A 15,979-nucleotide genomic window follows, 5' to 3' on the forward strand; every position below is an offset into this window, starting at 1 on the left:
AAGTCGTTAGTCAACTCACTCTCCTTTGGTCTTGTAAAAAAAAGTTGCCAGACATTTTGTTCATGACTTCTCTACCAGATAGTGTCGGATTTCAAGTGCGTCTAGCGTCAGTTGCTCGCCGAGATCTATCAATAAGTACAAGGAATCACCGAGGAGACACTGGTATCCGTTGCTCTTCTATGATCCGCCACTGGCCGTCTGCTAGCTCATACTTTCTCCTACACACCTCATCCTTGTATATAACAACCTCTTTGTTGAGAAGAACCGCACCAAAATGCTCGTCGACGCTCCAATCGTTCTCTGCGCGCAGGTCTTGGCTCGTCTTTGATATCGCAGCGAATAATCTTGTGTCCCAAATACCATCCCGGCGAGGAAAGTCTCGTAGCAAATGGTGCGCATCCGTTCTAACGTCTGCATCCACGCAATAGATGCTCGCGGAAAGAATGGCCCAGCTCGGACTGGTCTCCATGGTGAAGACCTCTCGGGTTTGGTCCATGTTGGACTGTCCCTCGAGGACCATCCTACTCAAAGCGAGAATCTTACGGAATTCCTCTGTCGAGTTGACTAACACGTTTGTGTTCGTGTATTGAGAGCTCTTTACAGAAATTACGAGTGACTTATGCAACAGCTGAAGGTTCAATACTTGCAGTCGTCGTCGCTCATCAGGCGCTTTTTCAAACGGGGATTTTGACGGTGATAATAACGCCTGAAACCGGATGTGCCACTGGTCAAGAATTCCCATGTATCTCTTGACCTGATGTTTAGGAATCTTAGTAAGATTCGTAGGAGTCCTTAAGTCCTCGAAATGTAATGCCGAATGCATCTGTGTTTGATATATGATGAAGTGTTGGATAGCCTCCCACCACCGGTGGGCCTCTGGAAGCGTTGCAAAGCTCCTTGGAAGCTCGTCGACTGCATAGCGACTCCTTCTGCCGCGGCAGCACCAAGGGACCCAAGTTTCAGTCTCGGTCGGATGATATCCATTCATCGTCCATGACGATGAGGTGAAGCGCTGAAATCCCGAGATAACCTCGTCAATCAGCTTGGGAGGGCATTCTCCACTCACACCCTGCTTCATGACTTGGTCAAGCATACTGCACCCATAGTTAATGTGGGTAAGCGCAGCTAGATGATTGCCCTGTATGGCTTCGAACGTCACGAAGAGAATACAGGAGAGTAGGGCGCGAGGGATGCTTCTCTTTGACGCTGCGCTGGATCGGATGATGTGAATGGCTTTTCCGTAATGTTGCAAAGCATCCTTCAGGAAAAGGCCTGAGCCATCGGTGCGTTGACGGCGACTATCGCTGCCTAAAGTGGCTGCGCCGATGGCAAAAGCCGCGTGTCTGATGGCCGGCTCTTCACGGGCAATTTGCGGCATGAGCTGCGTGATGAGATCCGACGGAAACAGAGTGAACTGTTTGCTGAACGTCATCCAATACTCAAACTGGTCTTTCTCGAGTTGTGCAGTAAACATGTACGTTTCGTAGTTGGGCCGAATTAGGAGTGGGCGGTATTCTTGTAGTCTATACTCGTTTCCCTTTGTCTTTGGTGTGTATCCTTCACAAGCTCGCTTTGATTTACTGCAATTTAGACAAGTTGGCTTCCCCTCGTCGCAGCGGACGCGTCGTTTTCTAATTATTTTTGTTAGTTCGTAACATCACAAGAACTGCTGGAAAGTTATGGGCGCATCTCCCCAAGCGTAATTTTGTGTCTTGCTACTCACTTGCATGTGATACAGCCTGCCCGAGACTTCGGAGCTTGTCTCCTGTTTGCCTTTGGCCGGTCATTGAGCGCAAAGCTCAGTACCTGTGGCGCCGAGACCGGGGCCACCGACGATGAGGTGGGCTTTGAAAGGGCACTGTCTGCCATGGAAGATCGAAATTTTGTTTCTTTACTTATTGAGTTGCCTGGTTGATGCTGACATCGCCGAGGGCCCTTCCCTGGGCGGCGGTGGGAAATTCTGCGCAGAAACCTGAGCGGCGTGGAAGGGGCAGTAGGGCTGACATTTAAAGGTCGCCGCCACAATCGAGATTCCTTCTCTCAAAATAGGCTAAGCAAATGATGGCGACCTCAGCCGCCTCGCTTGTTCACTCACCCCCGTCGATCCCTGGCGGCGCAGGCATCACAATTCGGCCTAATCCGAGGTTCCTTTAACGGCATCGAAATATGGCCCCTAACGCCCACTGTCCTATCACAGATGCGAATCCACTGGAGACATGTCGCGTCAGCTTACCACATCGGTATTATTCCCAAACAGGAAGCGAGGATTGGCAGCTAAACTCGTCTTCCACAAATGAATCTTGGAATAGTGTGACGGCCTTGTTGGAATAGTGGGTAGAAAGACGTGAGCCGTTTTGCCCAGAGTTGGGATCGTGCCAAGATTCCCTAGAAACATTAGTATCACAGCATTCAAAGGTGCTCAGGTAAACCTCTCAACGGAGACACAATCATTGACCACATCATAATTTTTCGTCAAGGTCCCGAATGCAACGGTCCGAAACCATGGTGGAGGTCTACTGTTAACCAGGGCCACTCCATATGTAATTCAGATTCTTATCACAGAAAAGGCTTTGATAAGACTTGCCGCCTGCCAAAGTTTCCCGGCCGGCTGGACATTGTGGCACCGAGTACTTCATCGATGCCGAGTTGTAGTGACAGGGCCAAGTCAGGGGCTTGGTAGACGCATAGGTAGTCAGAGAAGAACACGAATAGCATTACTCAAGTACTATGCATCATGTATGTGTGCGTCCAAGACCAAACGAAGAAGTAGCCATAGTTCCACTTCTGAACGAGTGTGTGTTCCATCATCGGAATACCAGCATCATCGTCTGCAAGCAAATTCCAGAACTACTTGGTTCTACCTTAGTAGACGTAAAAGACAGCGGTCTCGTCCGGTGAAGCCCTCAGCTTCTCGTTGCGCTTCTTCAAGAGAATCTTCGCCAGCCATGCCAGCAAAGCAGTCGCAATGCTGAACGCGGCGCTACTTGACATGGCGATGACGTAGCGAGGCTCGTCGCTACTGGGCCAGAGGTAAGGCGTCCAAATAAAGCTGATGTTCATGATCATTGTTACCATCGAGATGGCCACTGCTTTCTTCTCCTTGGTTTGACCACAGACACTGCCGCACCAACCAAGGATCAACTGTTTCTGGAGTTAGCTACGCCGACAACTCTAGCGATGAGTAAAAGGGAACAACAGTACCGAATTGACTCCATATGTGCCAATGGTGAAGATCACCATTGAGACGTATCGACCGGCCAGATTCATTGTGGCAGTGGCCGAGATAAAACCGACAACCGCGACGGCCTTGGACGCGGTAATATGCCATGTACGTTCATTGAACTTGCCAGATGACCAAGATACGGCAATGGTGACCGCACCAGCGATGAGGTAAGGCGGACAGGTGAGTACGAGCGTGATAGTCGTGTTGAATCCGAGGGTCTTGACAACGCTCGGGAACTAGTTGGGAATTTGTCAGTCTTTTCCCCTCTCACGTGTCAACCGAGTACACAGAAGGCTTACAAAGTTTTTGAATCCGTTGGCAGCCAGATGCATGTGGGCCATCGCGCAAAAGATCCACACCATGGGGTCCTTGGCGGCTTGACGAAGACCGTTCCACGTGCTGGTCTCGCCCTTGTTGGCAACGGTGTCGAGTTCCATGCGGTTGTAGGCGAGGTCGCGCTCTTCCTGTGTCAACCACTTGGTGGTCTGGGGGAAATCGGGGAGTAGGAAGAAGCCGATGACAGCAATGACGAATGTCACGGCACCCTGGAGGATGAACAACCATTTCCAGCCTGCAATGCCAGCGAGGTCATCCATGCCGTGGAATATTCCTGCTGCAATCAGGCCGGCGAAAGCAGTGGCGAGAATGTTTCCGGTATAGAGGATGGCAATACGTGTAGCAACCTCTTTTCGGGTGTAGAAGATACTAAGCAAGTAGACAGCGCCGGGATAGTATGGAGCTTCTGTGACTCCGAGAAAGAATCGGGTGAGGAGAAGTCCAGTAAAGTCCTTCGAAACGGCAGTGAGAGCGCTGACAACAGCCCAGAGCATCATCATGGTTCCCTGGATAGAAGCAACGGCGTCAGTATCTCCTCGAGTTTAGAGTTGGGAGCTGTGAGTAGGTACCATGTAACGGCTAGGCCGGGTTCGAGTAAGGAACATGTTCGAAGGGATTTGTCCTCTAGTGGTATGACATTAGCTGCGAAACTAGTGACGGGTATCTGTATGGAGTCTCTTACAAGATGTAACCGACGAAGAGAATCGAAACACAGGTCTGGTACTCTGGCAAATAGATGAGTTAGCGATAGCCTCAGCACAAGTATCAAACGTTGTCAGACATACGAGAACCAGTCAAGTTGAGGTCCTCTTCAAGGTCATTTAGACGGGCAAGTGCAATAGCATTGCGGTCAAGGTACTAGCGCAAAGGTTGTCAGTATTTGTTGATTTGGGGGTCCAGAACATGAACTTACATTGAGCCAATACATGGACCATAACATCGGCTGAAGGGAGGCATCAGTCAGTCAAAGAATTACTTCATCAAAGAAGGCATCGCCTAGACTGGAAAGATGTCAATACCATGATCCATCTGTCCAACTTCTTCACAAGAGCAATCTCCTTGGGGTCGGTCTTCTCCTGAGCACCAGAGTAATCGATTTTGCCAGTGTTCCTTGGAATGGGCTTCTCTGGGTTCTCGTCCTCGAAGATCTGAGGTTCCATGTCCTTGACTCTGTCGGCTTCATTTTTAGCCGCGGTGTTGGTTTTGGAGGTCATGATGCTGGCAATCCCTTGGGCGGAGACTTCACAGAAGTCTAGACGAGCGACGAAAGAGGTGGGAAGGAAGATTGGCAGGTGGATAATAGCAATGCTAAGCTGGTTGCACCCTGTCGAGCGAGGTTTTTCATTCCATTTCCCCACGGGGGTTCGGAGCCCTTTTGTATTCGTACGAGGCGGGAATGCCCAGACCTAACCGTCGTGGGAGGACCTCCAGCCTCTGTCCACGTTGTGCTCCCATGTCGTGCCCGCGATCGACTAGGGGCATGGGCTCGGCGAGTCTTGGGTTGCTTACGCCCACACATATCCATCACGAAATCTCACTTATTTTGTTTCTGCCAAGTCACGCCCGACATGTTCCGAACACCAACGACCACCCCCTGGCTATTTCCAAGAATGAGAAGACTTGCCCAGGCGGGCGGCGAGCGACCCTGGATGCGTACAGATGGAGCTGATGGTGTACATTGGCCAGCTAGCTGCTATTATAAGCGTTGACAGGAGTCACGACGAATCACTATGTGCTACAGAAGAAGGTTACCAAGAGATACCAAGCTTGGGGAATGTGACATGGCCTTGCTTTTACCCTTGATTGCCCTTGTCTCTTGGCAAGTAGTAGCGTGCCTCTCCCCAGCTTCATCGTGTTGTTTTCTTTTCAAGGTGGTGACATGGACTGCCGGGCGAGCGATGAAAATCCCCGGAGGCATGGCTTTCGAGGATGAATGTGGTGGGCCTGATTCTTGGCTCTGCGGCATGATGACTCGTCCCAGGTTGAGAACTTCATGTTGTTCATCCAGTAATGTGATTTAAAAGAGCGTGATACCTAAGGAAGCTGCCATGGCGGTGCCTCATCTGGGCCGCCACATTCACTCGAGGGCGCCCGCACTTGATTAAGTCGAGGGGGGCTGTGCCATTGCCTCCATCTGGGGAAGTGGGAGGTCGGTTTCTGACCTGGGGAAAGTGGACGCAATCAATATCGCGCTAATCCAGCTTTCCCCGCGTTCCTCCTTGCTGGATACTTTTAGATTGAGCACGGTGGCGCGAGCTTTTTGGGGGGGGGAAAATTGCCGGGTGGAACGACGCCATTCGAGGTTGGTTGTGGAAGAGAGTGGACCAATCCGACGATAGTTCCCTGCATTCTAGAATCCTTACCTCCTCCGACAAGCGCTGCCGAGAGCGAAATGCGTGCTCAGGGTTAGGGAGATGGTGTAGCGCCAAGTAGGGCCAACAAGTGCCAACCTTGTACCAAGCCTGGCCAAAGGAGCAGACAAGGTGCCAGAGGTAATCAATAACTTGCGCAGGACAGCTCAGGCTCCGGGTGTTTATCTACGGTGGTGTGCTCGTGCACGTTCTTGTGTTTATGTTTGCGTTGTTTTCCCAATAACGATAGGTCGTGTCAGACGTAGCCCAAGCCCTCTTCCTTGGCGAAGGCAGGCAGGTCGTGTGTAATTTAGCTCGGCACTTGAGGGAGGGGAAAGCTTCGTTCCAGCCCAGCGCACTAGAACACTTGGATGAAGGCTAGAATGTTGCTTAAGTTGTTCTTCGATGGCTGGCCCGAATGGTTCTGAACGAAGCCTTGCCTACGGCGCTTCTAAAGCGGCTAGTGGGAAACGCTACGTTGGACACACAAGCACTATCCCGATGGAAGCGGGCGTAGAAGCTCGCTAGGAAGCTCGTATCACGTCGTAGACCTTTAAGATGACGGGGAGATGCATCTATTCAGCATAGTTCGGGCGAAGGGTGTCTGGCCTATGTCTGCAAAACGTTGGAATAACTGGATCAGCCGTGGCAGTCCATTGATGTCAGGAACTCACATCCGCTATCCCCAATGACACAGCAATGGACCATCGGTGGCATCCATGTAATATTACGCACGGTAATGGCCAACACGGATGCAGAGATGCGGGATCGCAGGTGACCATCCACAAAAGGCGGCCTGACTTGTCCATCCTTGCAAACCATCTCTGGCGTCGAACAGTCAAGGAGGCATACGTCGCAACTGTGAGGTCTCAGCTCCATCAGGGTGGGGGGCCTCGCGGTAAAATGCTAGAGACAGGATGAACGCCGTGGGGAAAAGTCTCATTTGGAGCTTCAAGGGGATAGTACCGGTGGCACGTCCCCGGGAATGCCCAATACGAGATCGATAGTTGACAAGCGGTGCGGCCATAATTCCCCAGATCTCGAGCCCGATAGCGACCCTCACCCGGCCCTCTAATCCACAGTAGAAGTCAAGACAGACTAGGGCAGCTCTTCGAGTCGTTCCAGTCGTTCCCGGCTGCTAGCCCCGGCCTGATTTGCTCCCTGACCGGCACGGCGTAAGTTTGATTTGTCGGTGACCATGAGGCATATTCTTCTGGGCGCCGTAATTGTCCACCCAGCCCACCCAAGAACGCTAAATTGGATTCTCTCTCGACATGGCTGTCTTGGCGGGAAAGAATAAGACCACACGCCAGCCAAGAATGCCCAGAGCTAGGAGGCGTAGCTGGGCATGCAGACGCTTGCACTGTGTTTCTTGGCGAGAGGGGAAAAAATCGACATGGGCATCGGAGCAGTTGCACACGTTGAAAATGAAGTCTCACGAAGGTAGACGAGAGTAAGTCAAGCACAGAGTCCCAGAATACTTTACCAGGGGAAGAGGAACACCGAGGGAAATGGTTGAGGTTAAATGTATCGCCAGATCTCCCACCCGCGGATGAACTGAATGGTGTGACGTGTGTCGAGGCCGGTATGCTCATGGACGACTGGGGAGGCTTTATGCAGGGCGGACCGATCAAATCAGCCAAATTGGGTCTGTCCACCTAAACGTGGTACCCTGAGCTCTGGGGACAAGAGGTCACCACTTCCCCGTCCATCCCTAGACTTCGTCTTTGATATGATGCAGAGCGTCCGGCTTGCTTGCGATTTGTAGGTCAAAAGGGACTGACTCGTTGAGATCAAGGAATGATATTGTCAATTTTCTAGCCCCTCGTCTCCCCCAACTTTACCCCATACCCAGTCTTTCCCCTCTTTCTTCCCCCAAAGTTCACGCCGGATGGGGCCGCCAAGGTGGTCCTATCCACAGAGATTGGGAGGGTTGTTCACGCCGGAGTGAACGCCGTTGGTGGCTGCGGCTGGAATACCGGTCCAAGAAACGGCTTGGCTGCAGCGCGCCACCGCAATGCAATGGGGTCTTGGTGTATGTCGGCCAATACCATAGACCTGTATCTTTGATGCCCATCTCTCACGTCCCCGTGGGGAAGTTGCATGGCTTCTTACTCTCGGGTTGCTGTGGGCAAGAATCACACAGGGCCAGCTCCCAAGCGGGGGTGGGAGAGTTTGGTGCGATTATTGATACTGACATACGGACTGAACAGTCTAGGCCCCGAAAATACATTTTCTGTCGACTGTCTTCCGGCCGCAATATTTTCGTTCGCTACTTGTGGCCCAGGTCCAGCTCTCCAAGCGCGTGTTCTGATGAACGGCGGCCAAGTGCGTTTGAGTAAGACTTGCCAAAGCCACCTTAGCACATCGCCGCTGGTCCCAGCCTACAAGGTACATGCTCAATGTATATGGACTGTGAGGTCTGAGATATAAAGTATGGGTAAGCTATTAAGATTCAAATGATCGCCCCGCAATGTGCAAAATGTCCGGATCTGTTGCGCTGCAGCCTTTCACATTGCCTCGCTCACGTTGGTTCGCTCTTTTTCCAAATCAGCAACGGCTACGGCAAAAGCATGCGAAGAAGGTCTCACGATTGGCCCCTCATCCAAGACCTCTGCTTCGGGGCTGTATAGCGGAGACTGTGGAACAGGCCATGGAAGTCAAGATGTGTGTATCTAACCCATGGAATTGGACCGGTTCATTGCTTCTTCGAGCTCAATCTTCGAGATGAGTGTGTGTCGGAATATGCAGCATTACTTAACTGATAGCCGGCGTTCAAGAAGTGTTCTACATTCTAGCCCTCATTTCCAGCTGAAGTGGCTAGCTAGAATCTTTGTTGTTCCCAACGAAATAGTATTCACCTCGGCGCTAGGCTGAGAGGCCGCGGTGGCAAAGGTGTCCGCATGGTTCTGAAAGCCCGCCAAGTCAGTTGGCATCGGCCAAGAGTCTGCTAGCTAGGGTTTCGAACCTTGTGAGCGCCTCAAGTCTGGTCTGTTCCGAGTTCTCCCGTTCAACAGGCTTATCATGAGCTCCTCTACGCCAGAGTGTACATGTCAATTTACAAAGAAACTTTGACTTCCGTTTGGCGACCTCAAGGAAGAGGATACATCGACCTGTCCAGATCACAGCAATGACATCTGACTCTTCTTTGACTCTGATTCAAGAGAATTTGTTGCGGAAAGGACTTTTGCTGTCGCCAGTCTCCATAGTTATGCCAGTGTGACCGGTGTAAACACTCACGCGGCAATTACTTCTCGAGTTCGAGCAATCAGGTATAAAACTCGGTACATTCTGGTCTGATTCCCAAGACAAATATCCCTCCATGTTTGAGATGTGGCGTAGCACCACATGCTCAAGCAACTTAGTTGGCAAAAATATGAGAATTCCTCCCACAATGTGTGAAGCCTAAGCCTGGTGACGAGATACTGCCCACAGCTCTTTTTTCCAACAGCAAACGTGGCCAGGTCAGATCAACTTCACCACGCAGTCTCGGCCATTCTCTACCACGTAATCCTCCATCCCATCTTCATCGCTGGTTAAGATTAATATTCCAATCCTTTCGTACGTCCCATCATTGGGCCCCATTGAAGACTCATCGCTCTTTACGTTGCCTTCAAGTTTGCTACTTGGACCGCTATCGGCATGAGTGCCTTCACCATCAGCCACCTTTCGGAGGACGAGGGAAAAGACTTTGGTTGGCATCTTCTTATAGCCTGTACCGTTCTTGTTTCGAAGTTCCGGCTCTCTGCACAAGTGTAAGAGATAAATAGTGCTGCCGAGCGGCACACAGTCTTTCCCTGGCGCCCGGAAATCGTAGTCAGGGGCTATCTCGAACATCGTGCTACCATGGAAAGCGTAATATGTTCGGAGAAGATCGTTATTTTCCTCCTCTTCGTCACACTCTAAGCGCGCTGTAATCATCGGGCCGGAAAGAGCTATGTGACCCGAGATGACCTCGATCGTGGGATCTGCTCCAGCAGACTCTGTTGAAGCTTCAATGACCACGGTCCTTTGCGCCTTCAGATCGGGTTCTACAAGGAACTTAGACGCCAGGATCGTACGCAGGTTGGAGTAGTTGATCTTTGAAGTCACGGATGCCCATGACCACGTTGGTGCTGTCCATTTGTCTGGCCGGTGTAAAACGCTTTGAGTAGCCTGCCAGGCGAGATCGTCGAGTAGGCTGTCTTCCCAGATCCCGGCTAAGTACTTGTCCTTTCGGAATCTCTGCATATTCTTTACAACACCTGCAATGGCCGGGAGGATGTCATTCTGATAGGTGAGCCTCGTCTTCTTGTAGTTCTCTACCGTGCTGCGCCAATCTGGGTATAGCTCTTTGGCCTCAGTAGCAGATGCTAGGTTTCGTGCGTGAGCACCTTTGGTATGCGCCCATCTCGGTTCGGTCTCGTATGTTGTGGTCTCTCCCATGCATTCGCAGGCGCAGACCTCGTTGCATTCCCACGCCATCTCTACGTCACCCAGGTGTAGTATTCGGGGAGATAGAAGACGCTCCTGGAACACCCAGCCACGGTTTAGCAAAGGGAAGTCGCCCGGACTGTAGTTTGGTTCCCCAGATGCGTCGGACGAGAAGAAGTGCGGAACGGTCTGCCGCACGTTTGCAAACCATCTCTTCCCTTCGCCATCGTAATGCTCTACTCTCTTTGCCATGTACTTGTCTGGGCTTTGCGTGAAGTAGCTCTGGTGGGGGCTCGAGGACTTCGTCCCTGAGATGGTGACGTGAGCACCTTGGAAGATAGATGCCATGCGAGCTGCCTCTGCCCTCCAATCCTCCTTGTCGTCCTGAATGATACAAAGCGAGTCAATCCAGATGTAGCGGATTCCAAGCTTGCGCGTCAGTCCAATTGCATCTCGATACCCTTGAGGTAAGGATGACCAAGTAATGCGATTTGTGTATGAGTGATATCGTTCTTTGGTCAAGCGGATATCTATGGTGCCCCCCCAGCAGTAGCTCAAACAGACATATCTGTCGCAAGTACCTCGGGTCTCGTGAAGTCGGATATCACCATCGGATGTCTCTTGCGAACCCTCGCTTTCAGTAAGACCATCGAAAGGCCCTAAGTCCAGAACCCGGGTTGGCATTCGGCCGTCGTTGTCTGCCGCCTTGCATAATGAGTGCTCCGAAATGCAGTGCTCTAGGCGCGCTCGGAACCACCGAAAAGCTTCGTCTGAGGACGTGTCTCCGGATATGTGGTAAGCGAGGCCGATGGAGTCCCACGATGCCGGTTCCTCTGTTGTCCTGGCATTAGAACGGCCTGGCAGATTACACTCTAGACACTTGACTCACCTTTGGTGCCGAAAAAGTTGAGTTCGGCAACAACATCCTCTCGCAACTCCGTCGAGCGGACAAAGACATTGCTGATATCTAGATGGCTGCTCCTGATAACGATGACGCCGTAAGCACCGGGGATTGTTGCTGATCTCCTTTTCGTTCTGATAAACTGGCGTCCAGCACATCCCGAGTTCCAACTCTCCATCACAGAGACTTTGGAGCTACGGGCAATATGCCTTGGTAGGCATGCTCGCACGCCAGCTTTGATGATACTGCAAGACGGACACCCAGCCGCGGCACCCATTTCAATACTCATGATTGCAGAGAAGAACCCTTGGTTCATGCCTCCACATTTCATGCAATTTCCAGTCCGGGGGTGACGGAACATTTCAGCCTTCCGTATCCCAACCTTGGCGAAGAACGTGTCACATTTTTTCGCCAAGTTCAAGGCAATGAAGCCGGCTCGGATGAAAGGGTTATTTGATTTTTCGTCGAAGAACTCATCGTCCGAGTCCCAGTCGCTGCCAGACTCGGCCTGTTCCTGATATTGCAGCCAGTCGTTCTCCTCCTGGCTGACGTTGTCGTTGTCGGTGTCAACTTGGAGTGTCAGTCCCATGTTTATTTGATTCTGTCTCCAGGTGCATGAGACTATAGAACGGAGCCGGGGCGCTCAAGTTATGAGAACCCTCCAGGTCAATTTATATGGACGACATGAAGCATTTAGATAGGGGCAGCCAGGAACGCGAGGCTTTCTTGTCAACTCCCCAGAACCCGAACTTCGTGGGATACAGCGCCAAGAAATCAGGCGCGCGCTTCGCCCCTAGAGTGGTGGTGGCTGAGCGCAAAATAGAAGAGCTGAGATGCCGATCACTCATAGCGTCGGTCTGTTCATGGGCCTCAACTTCAGCTGGAAGGACTTGGGCGAATCAGCAACAGGCACCTTTCACGGGCAACTAGCGATTCTCAATACAGATACGCAAATCGGGAATTACTCTGGCCTGCACTGGGCATTGTGTATCATGCCCTTTCGGACAGGCACTCTCGAGTTAGTCTTTGCTATCAATATGTTCTACATTGACACCACAAGTGATAAACCCAGCTCCTGCGAGGAATTACGCGCTTCGTCCGAGCCGCGTTCAGCGCGAAGCGCTCAATATTGCGGTTTTCCTACGTCTGGGATCAGGTTTGCCATATCTCAGCAGCAAAGAAAACAAGAACTTCAGCAATCATGTTTACATGTACATATTCCTTCTATCCACATCACATATCACCACAAGTCTTCTCTGGCTACATTCTTGGATTGATCCTGAATTTTCGTGTCTGACAGCTGCTCAAAACAGGGAATCAACCTTCATCCTTGTCACCACGGCGGGCAGACTTTAAAGGCTCAGCTACATGGTGTTACCTATTGGAAAAGTTAAGGTGAACCAGATTGTCAAGCAACATAGATAGACTCCAAGTCGTACAAAGTCTCATTAAAGGCTCAATGGACTTTGGCGAGTGGCATCATGCCATTCCCTTCATCCAGCAACGGGCCATAAGCGGCTCGTGGAGTGGAAAGGTCGGCACTCCGTTGACCCGGCCCTACTGTCCGCCGACCGTTGGACACGAGGTGCTAGATCGATCACCCGTGTTTCTTTTCGGGGCTATTACCCACTTCGCACTCCACATGTATCCGCATGCGGGCTTGTTGGACCTCAGGATCTTCGGAGGCCCGCGTGGCAGGTCTGACGGAGTACTTGAGTAGACACTGGCGCCCATTGCAACTTGCGATTTCTGTCGTAAAGATGCGATGGCATGAACTCCCGCGCGGCGAGAAGGAATCCAACTCGGATTGTCGCGTCTAATTGTCTCATCATCCCATGGGGCATGGTATTCGTACCGAGAGTTTGATCCGGCAGTCTCAAGTTGCGACTTGGAGTGCAGCGACATGGTACTTCAATCAGGTTCGGGCGTACCAGTGATACCCGGACAACACGTGCTGTCCGATATCACGCTCACTCGGTACTATACCAGACGCTATTTTAATATGCAAAAAACTCAGGTATGGTTGCAGCAATGGTCGATGGACGAGTCAGGGTCACCATCTCGGTTTACCTATCCGGCTAGCAGCGCAACCTTGTGCTTCCTCTGTCGGTCCACGCGATAGGCTTTGACCAGGGGTTCGTTTCGGGGAGATGGGGAATCCATCCCAAAGGAGACCCCTCGTCTTGAGCGAGTCATCTTCCCACGCAATAAGACAGCATGACTGTATAGATTTCCGTGTCGGATGGCGAGCTGGAAAAGAAACCATCAACAGAGCCTCCCCACACGGGGCTGAGATTCCCAGCATCTGCAGCTTCCGGCGGGGAGGGGGATGCACGGATTTGTAAGATGGGCAGACGGTTGGGTGCGCATCAAAAACGTGGCATCCCCTCGTCTGAGCTTGAGGAATCTCAGGAGACCAAAGAAGCTCGGCCCCCTACAACTCGGTTTCTTGCGAAATCGCCATGTACGGATGACGTCGCAGCGCAAGTAATTGTCGTGATGGTATTCCAACTCCCGGCCGCTGTCGATGCCGAAGCTGTCGCGGTAATATGCTACTCCTTCATTTGCTTCTTCTCTAATATACTACTGGTATGGCTCCTTTGGACGCATAATGACCGGACAAGCTGTATGTTGCCGATCCTTCATCCCCCATCATCTCACGGCCACCGGGCTCCGTCTTACACATTCTGAATAGACATTGCCTGCATCTCCTACGCTACTCTCATCATCACGACGACAAGTATTTGCCAACAATTCTACGACTACGCCTATTGGCGAGATATCTTGACGGAACAATTTTACTATGCGAGACAAAACGCCGACAATGCGGAGGTTCAATATCACAAGGGATCCCAGGGCATCAAGCTCGTGCTCAGCTACGTTCGTGCGTGGCTGCCTCATATAAACGTCGATGACGTGCGGCGCTGACTGACCGGGACGACAGGCATCTTTGGGTTCACCATTGCATCGACGTTTGTCTTCTTCTTGTAAGCCCGATATCAAGAGTCCCTTCATGAGAGGCATCGTGTTTCTAACATTGACAAAGTGCCTTATCCCTGGCCGCTAGCGTCTACGGCTGGTTCGCGACAACGCCGAGGACAACTCACACCATCTCCATCGTGGGAAGAGTCCTGCCCATCATTCTCACTAGTATCACCGTCGGCCTGATGCATTCCCCGCCAGCCCAGGAATCGTTCCTGGTGTACATGTTTGTTGCCAATACACAATTCGTCCTCAGCCTCTTTGGGAGTGCTGTGCTGCTGCTCATGATCCTTTTGAAATACGTCCACTCACGACGGAACCTCACCAGTTGGAACGTGCTATACGGGAACGCGGACATTGACTCCTCGCTTCCTAGTAGCAAGGCGCGGTCCGTCTGGCTGGGAAGTGGTTCAAGCCGAGGCGGGCGAAGTCGAGCATACAGCGGTGCCGGCACCAACAACACATATGACAGTTGGTTGGTGATTCGACTATCGATCGCCTTCGCGGTGCTTTGGTCAGTCACGCCACATCTGACCGGACAACTGGGTACTCGGATGTTCAACCTTGCGCCAGGATGAATGCTAACCATTGTACATATACATACAGTGTGTTCGAGTACACAAATGTGATACCTCGCATCGCCGCCGCAAGCCACACCATCGATACCGCCGATAACCTGGAGCCCGACCTCAGCGTGAAGCGGGCACGATCCAGTATCAGGGGTTACGTGGCCGGCGTGACACCGAGCCTGGTCGCATTTCTCGTCTTTGGGACGACCAAGACGTTTCAACGCAAAATTCACGACACCTTTATGCTAAAGGGACTTTCGCGGAGGAATAGACACAAACAAAACCTGTCCCTCTCTTTGGGAGACTCTGCCGCCGCGTCTCCACCCCATCCACCAGCTCGACGCCCGCAGCAAGTAGACGAGTTCTCCCTGGCCGACATGAGCCCAAAGTTTCTCCAGAGCGGCAACTACAGCCCCCAGTTTCCCACTGGTGGCAACCTTAGCCCAAGGCTACCGTACGGAAGTCATGAAAGCATAAGTCCTGAATCGATTCTCGGCTCGCCAAGGGGTGTGCCCCCGCCTAGGGCTCACATCAACCCGGCTGGACAGTTTGTGAGCCAGGGGGTCGGCGCTCCCCATCTGCGGACGCCCAGCGTTGGTTCCAATCCGAGTCTGCAGTCAAAGTTTTCAGTGTACGGCCGGCCTGAAGCACGGGTCAAGGCTCTTCCTCGGACACCATACGACTAAAAGCCGGTTGGAGGACTGGAGGGGTCCCTGCCATTCTCGAGGTTTTTTTTCTTCTTTTTTTTTTTAGCTAGTGCGACGGAGTTACAGGCGTCGGGAGGGAGACATCATCACACAGATACCAGACAAAACTTTGACGGCTGTATTTTAGTAGTAGAGCAATACAATTTTCCCACTTCATGACCTGATTATGGATTTCTCCGATCACGGAGTCTGCAAGGTTCGTATGAATTATACAGTGCCCCACCTTGTCTAGAAGATCATCGGACCGGTTTGGAGCCAAAGAGTCAATGGTGATACGAGGAAAGCTAGGACGAGTGGAAGGTTATGGAAAGATTCCTTAGCATCTCGGAGTGAAAACCTTTTTGGGTTTCATATGGACTCATGTCCCTCGGTGAAAGTGACTTGAAGTCTGTGAGACGAAGGGATTTCCCTTTGTACAAGGACTCCTATCATGTCTTGTGCTACGTTTCGGTTTACCTAGGATACTATTCTGCCAAATTTACATGCTCATGGGGTAG

At 51.7% G+C, this 15,979-nt stretch overlaps 5 protein-coding genes across 5 annotated transcripts; 2 read left to right on the forward strand and 3 right to left on the reverse strand.

Annotated features, from left to right (window-relative positions):
• Positions 1-43: 43 nt before the first annotated feature.
• Positions 44-2,047, reverse strand: BDP55DRAFT_704579 (C6 zinc finger protein). The gene is made up of 2 exons (XM_060578011.1): positions 1,724-2,047; positions 44-1,631 (listed from the first exon to the last, which is right to left on the reverse strand). The coding sequence occupies exons 1-2, from the start codon at positions 1,867-1,869 to the stop codon at positions 146-148; spliced, it is 1,632 nt and encodes a 543-aa protein (XP_060428998.1). The 5' UTR covers positions 1,870-2,047; the 3' UTR covers positions 44-145.
• An 815-nt stretch (positions 2,048-2,862) lies between these two features.
• Positions 2,863-4,773, reverse strand: BDP55DRAFT_553470 (major facilitator superfamily transporter; the record flags this gene model as incomplete). Its single annotated transcript, XM_060569295.1, has 8 exons — positions 2,863-3,141; positions 3,202-3,459; positions 3,523-4,065; positions 4,129-4,183; positions 4,242-4,284; positions 4,345-4,417; positions 4,473-4,502; positions 4,579-4,773. 8 exons carry the CDS (start codon positions 4,771-4,773, stop codon positions 2,863-2,865), a joined length of 1,476 nt encoding a protein of 491 aa, XP_060428999.1.
• Positions 4,774-9,375: 4,602 nt separating this feature from the next.
• Positions 9,376-11,813, reverse strand: BDP55DRAFT_632642 (heterokaryon incompatibility protein-domain-containing protein; the record flags this gene model as incomplete). Its single annotated transcript, XM_060572451.1, has 2 exons — positions 9,376-11,156; positions 11,213-11,813. The coding sequence occupies 2 exons, from the start codon at positions 11,811-11,813 to the stop codon at positions 9,376-9,378; spliced, it is 2,382 nt and encodes a 793-aa protein (XP_060429000.1).
• Positions 11,814-13,350: 1,537 nt separating this feature from the next.
• BDP55DRAFT_166244 (uncharacterized protein) lies at positions 13,351-14,586 on the forward strand. The gene is made up of 4 exons (XM_060565723.1): positions 13,351-13,850; positions 13,920-14,104; positions 14,169-14,211; positions 14,271-14,586. The coding sequence occupies exons 1-4, from the start codon at positions 13,571-13,573 to the stop codon at positions 14,390-14,392; spliced, it is 630 nt and encodes a 209-aa protein (XP_060429001.1). The 5' UTR covers positions 13,351-13,570; the 3' UTR covers positions 14,393-14,586.
• Positions 14,271-15,517, forward strand: BDP55DRAFT_665551 (uncharacterized protein). Its single transcript, XM_060575046.1, has 2 exons — positions 14,271-14,720; positions 14,813-15,517. The coding sequence occupies exons 1-2, from the start codon at positions 14,392-14,394 to the stop codon at positions 15,459-15,461; spliced, it is 978 nt and encodes a 325-aa protein (XP_060429002.1). The 5' UTR covers positions 14,271-14,391; the 3' UTR covers positions 15,462-15,517.
• The last annotated feature ends 462 nt before the right edge of the window (positions 15,518-15,979 follow it).

Source organism: Colletotrichum godetiae (assembly GCF_030913485.1).
Source record: "Colletotrichum godetiae strain CBS 193.32 chromosome Unknown BDP55scaffold_23, whole genome shotgun sequence".
Taxonomy (NCBI): domain Eukaryota; kingdom Fungi; phylum Ascomycota; class Sordariomycetes; order Glomerellales; family Glomerellaceae; genus Colletotrichum; species Colletotrichum godetiae.

Bases quoted from the DNA above. Each gene is read 5' to 3' on its own strand.
- BDP55DRAFT_166244 (XM_060565723.1), top strand. From the start codon at position 13,571: ATGGGCAGACGGTTGGGTGCGCATCAAAAACGTGGCATCCCCTCGTCT. The intron at 13,851-13,919 runs GTATGTTGCCGA...CATTCTGAATAG, and splicing joins GCATAATGACCGGACAAGCT to ACATTGCCTGCATCTCCTAC. The intron at 14,212-14,270 runs GTAAGCCCGATA...ACATTGACAAAG, and splicing joins TCGACGTTTGTCTTCTTCTT to TGCCTTATCCCTGGCCGCTA.
- BDP55DRAFT_665551 (XM_060575046.1), top strand. From the start codon at position 14,392: ATGCATTCCCCGCCAGCCCAGGAATCGTTCCTGGTGTACATGTTTGTT. The intron at 14,721-14,812 runs GTCAGTCACGCC...ATATACATACAG, and splicing joins ATCGCCTTCGCGGTGCTTTG to TGTGTTCGAGTACACAAATG.
- BDP55DRAFT_704579 (XM_060578011.1), bottom strand. From the start codon at position 1,869: ATGGCAGACAGTGCCCTTTCAAAGCCCACCTCATCGTCGGTGGCCCCG. The intron at 1,632-1,723 runs GTGAGTAGCAAG...AAAAATAATTAG, and splicing joins GCAGGCTGTATCACATGCAA to AAAACGACGCGTCCGCTGCG.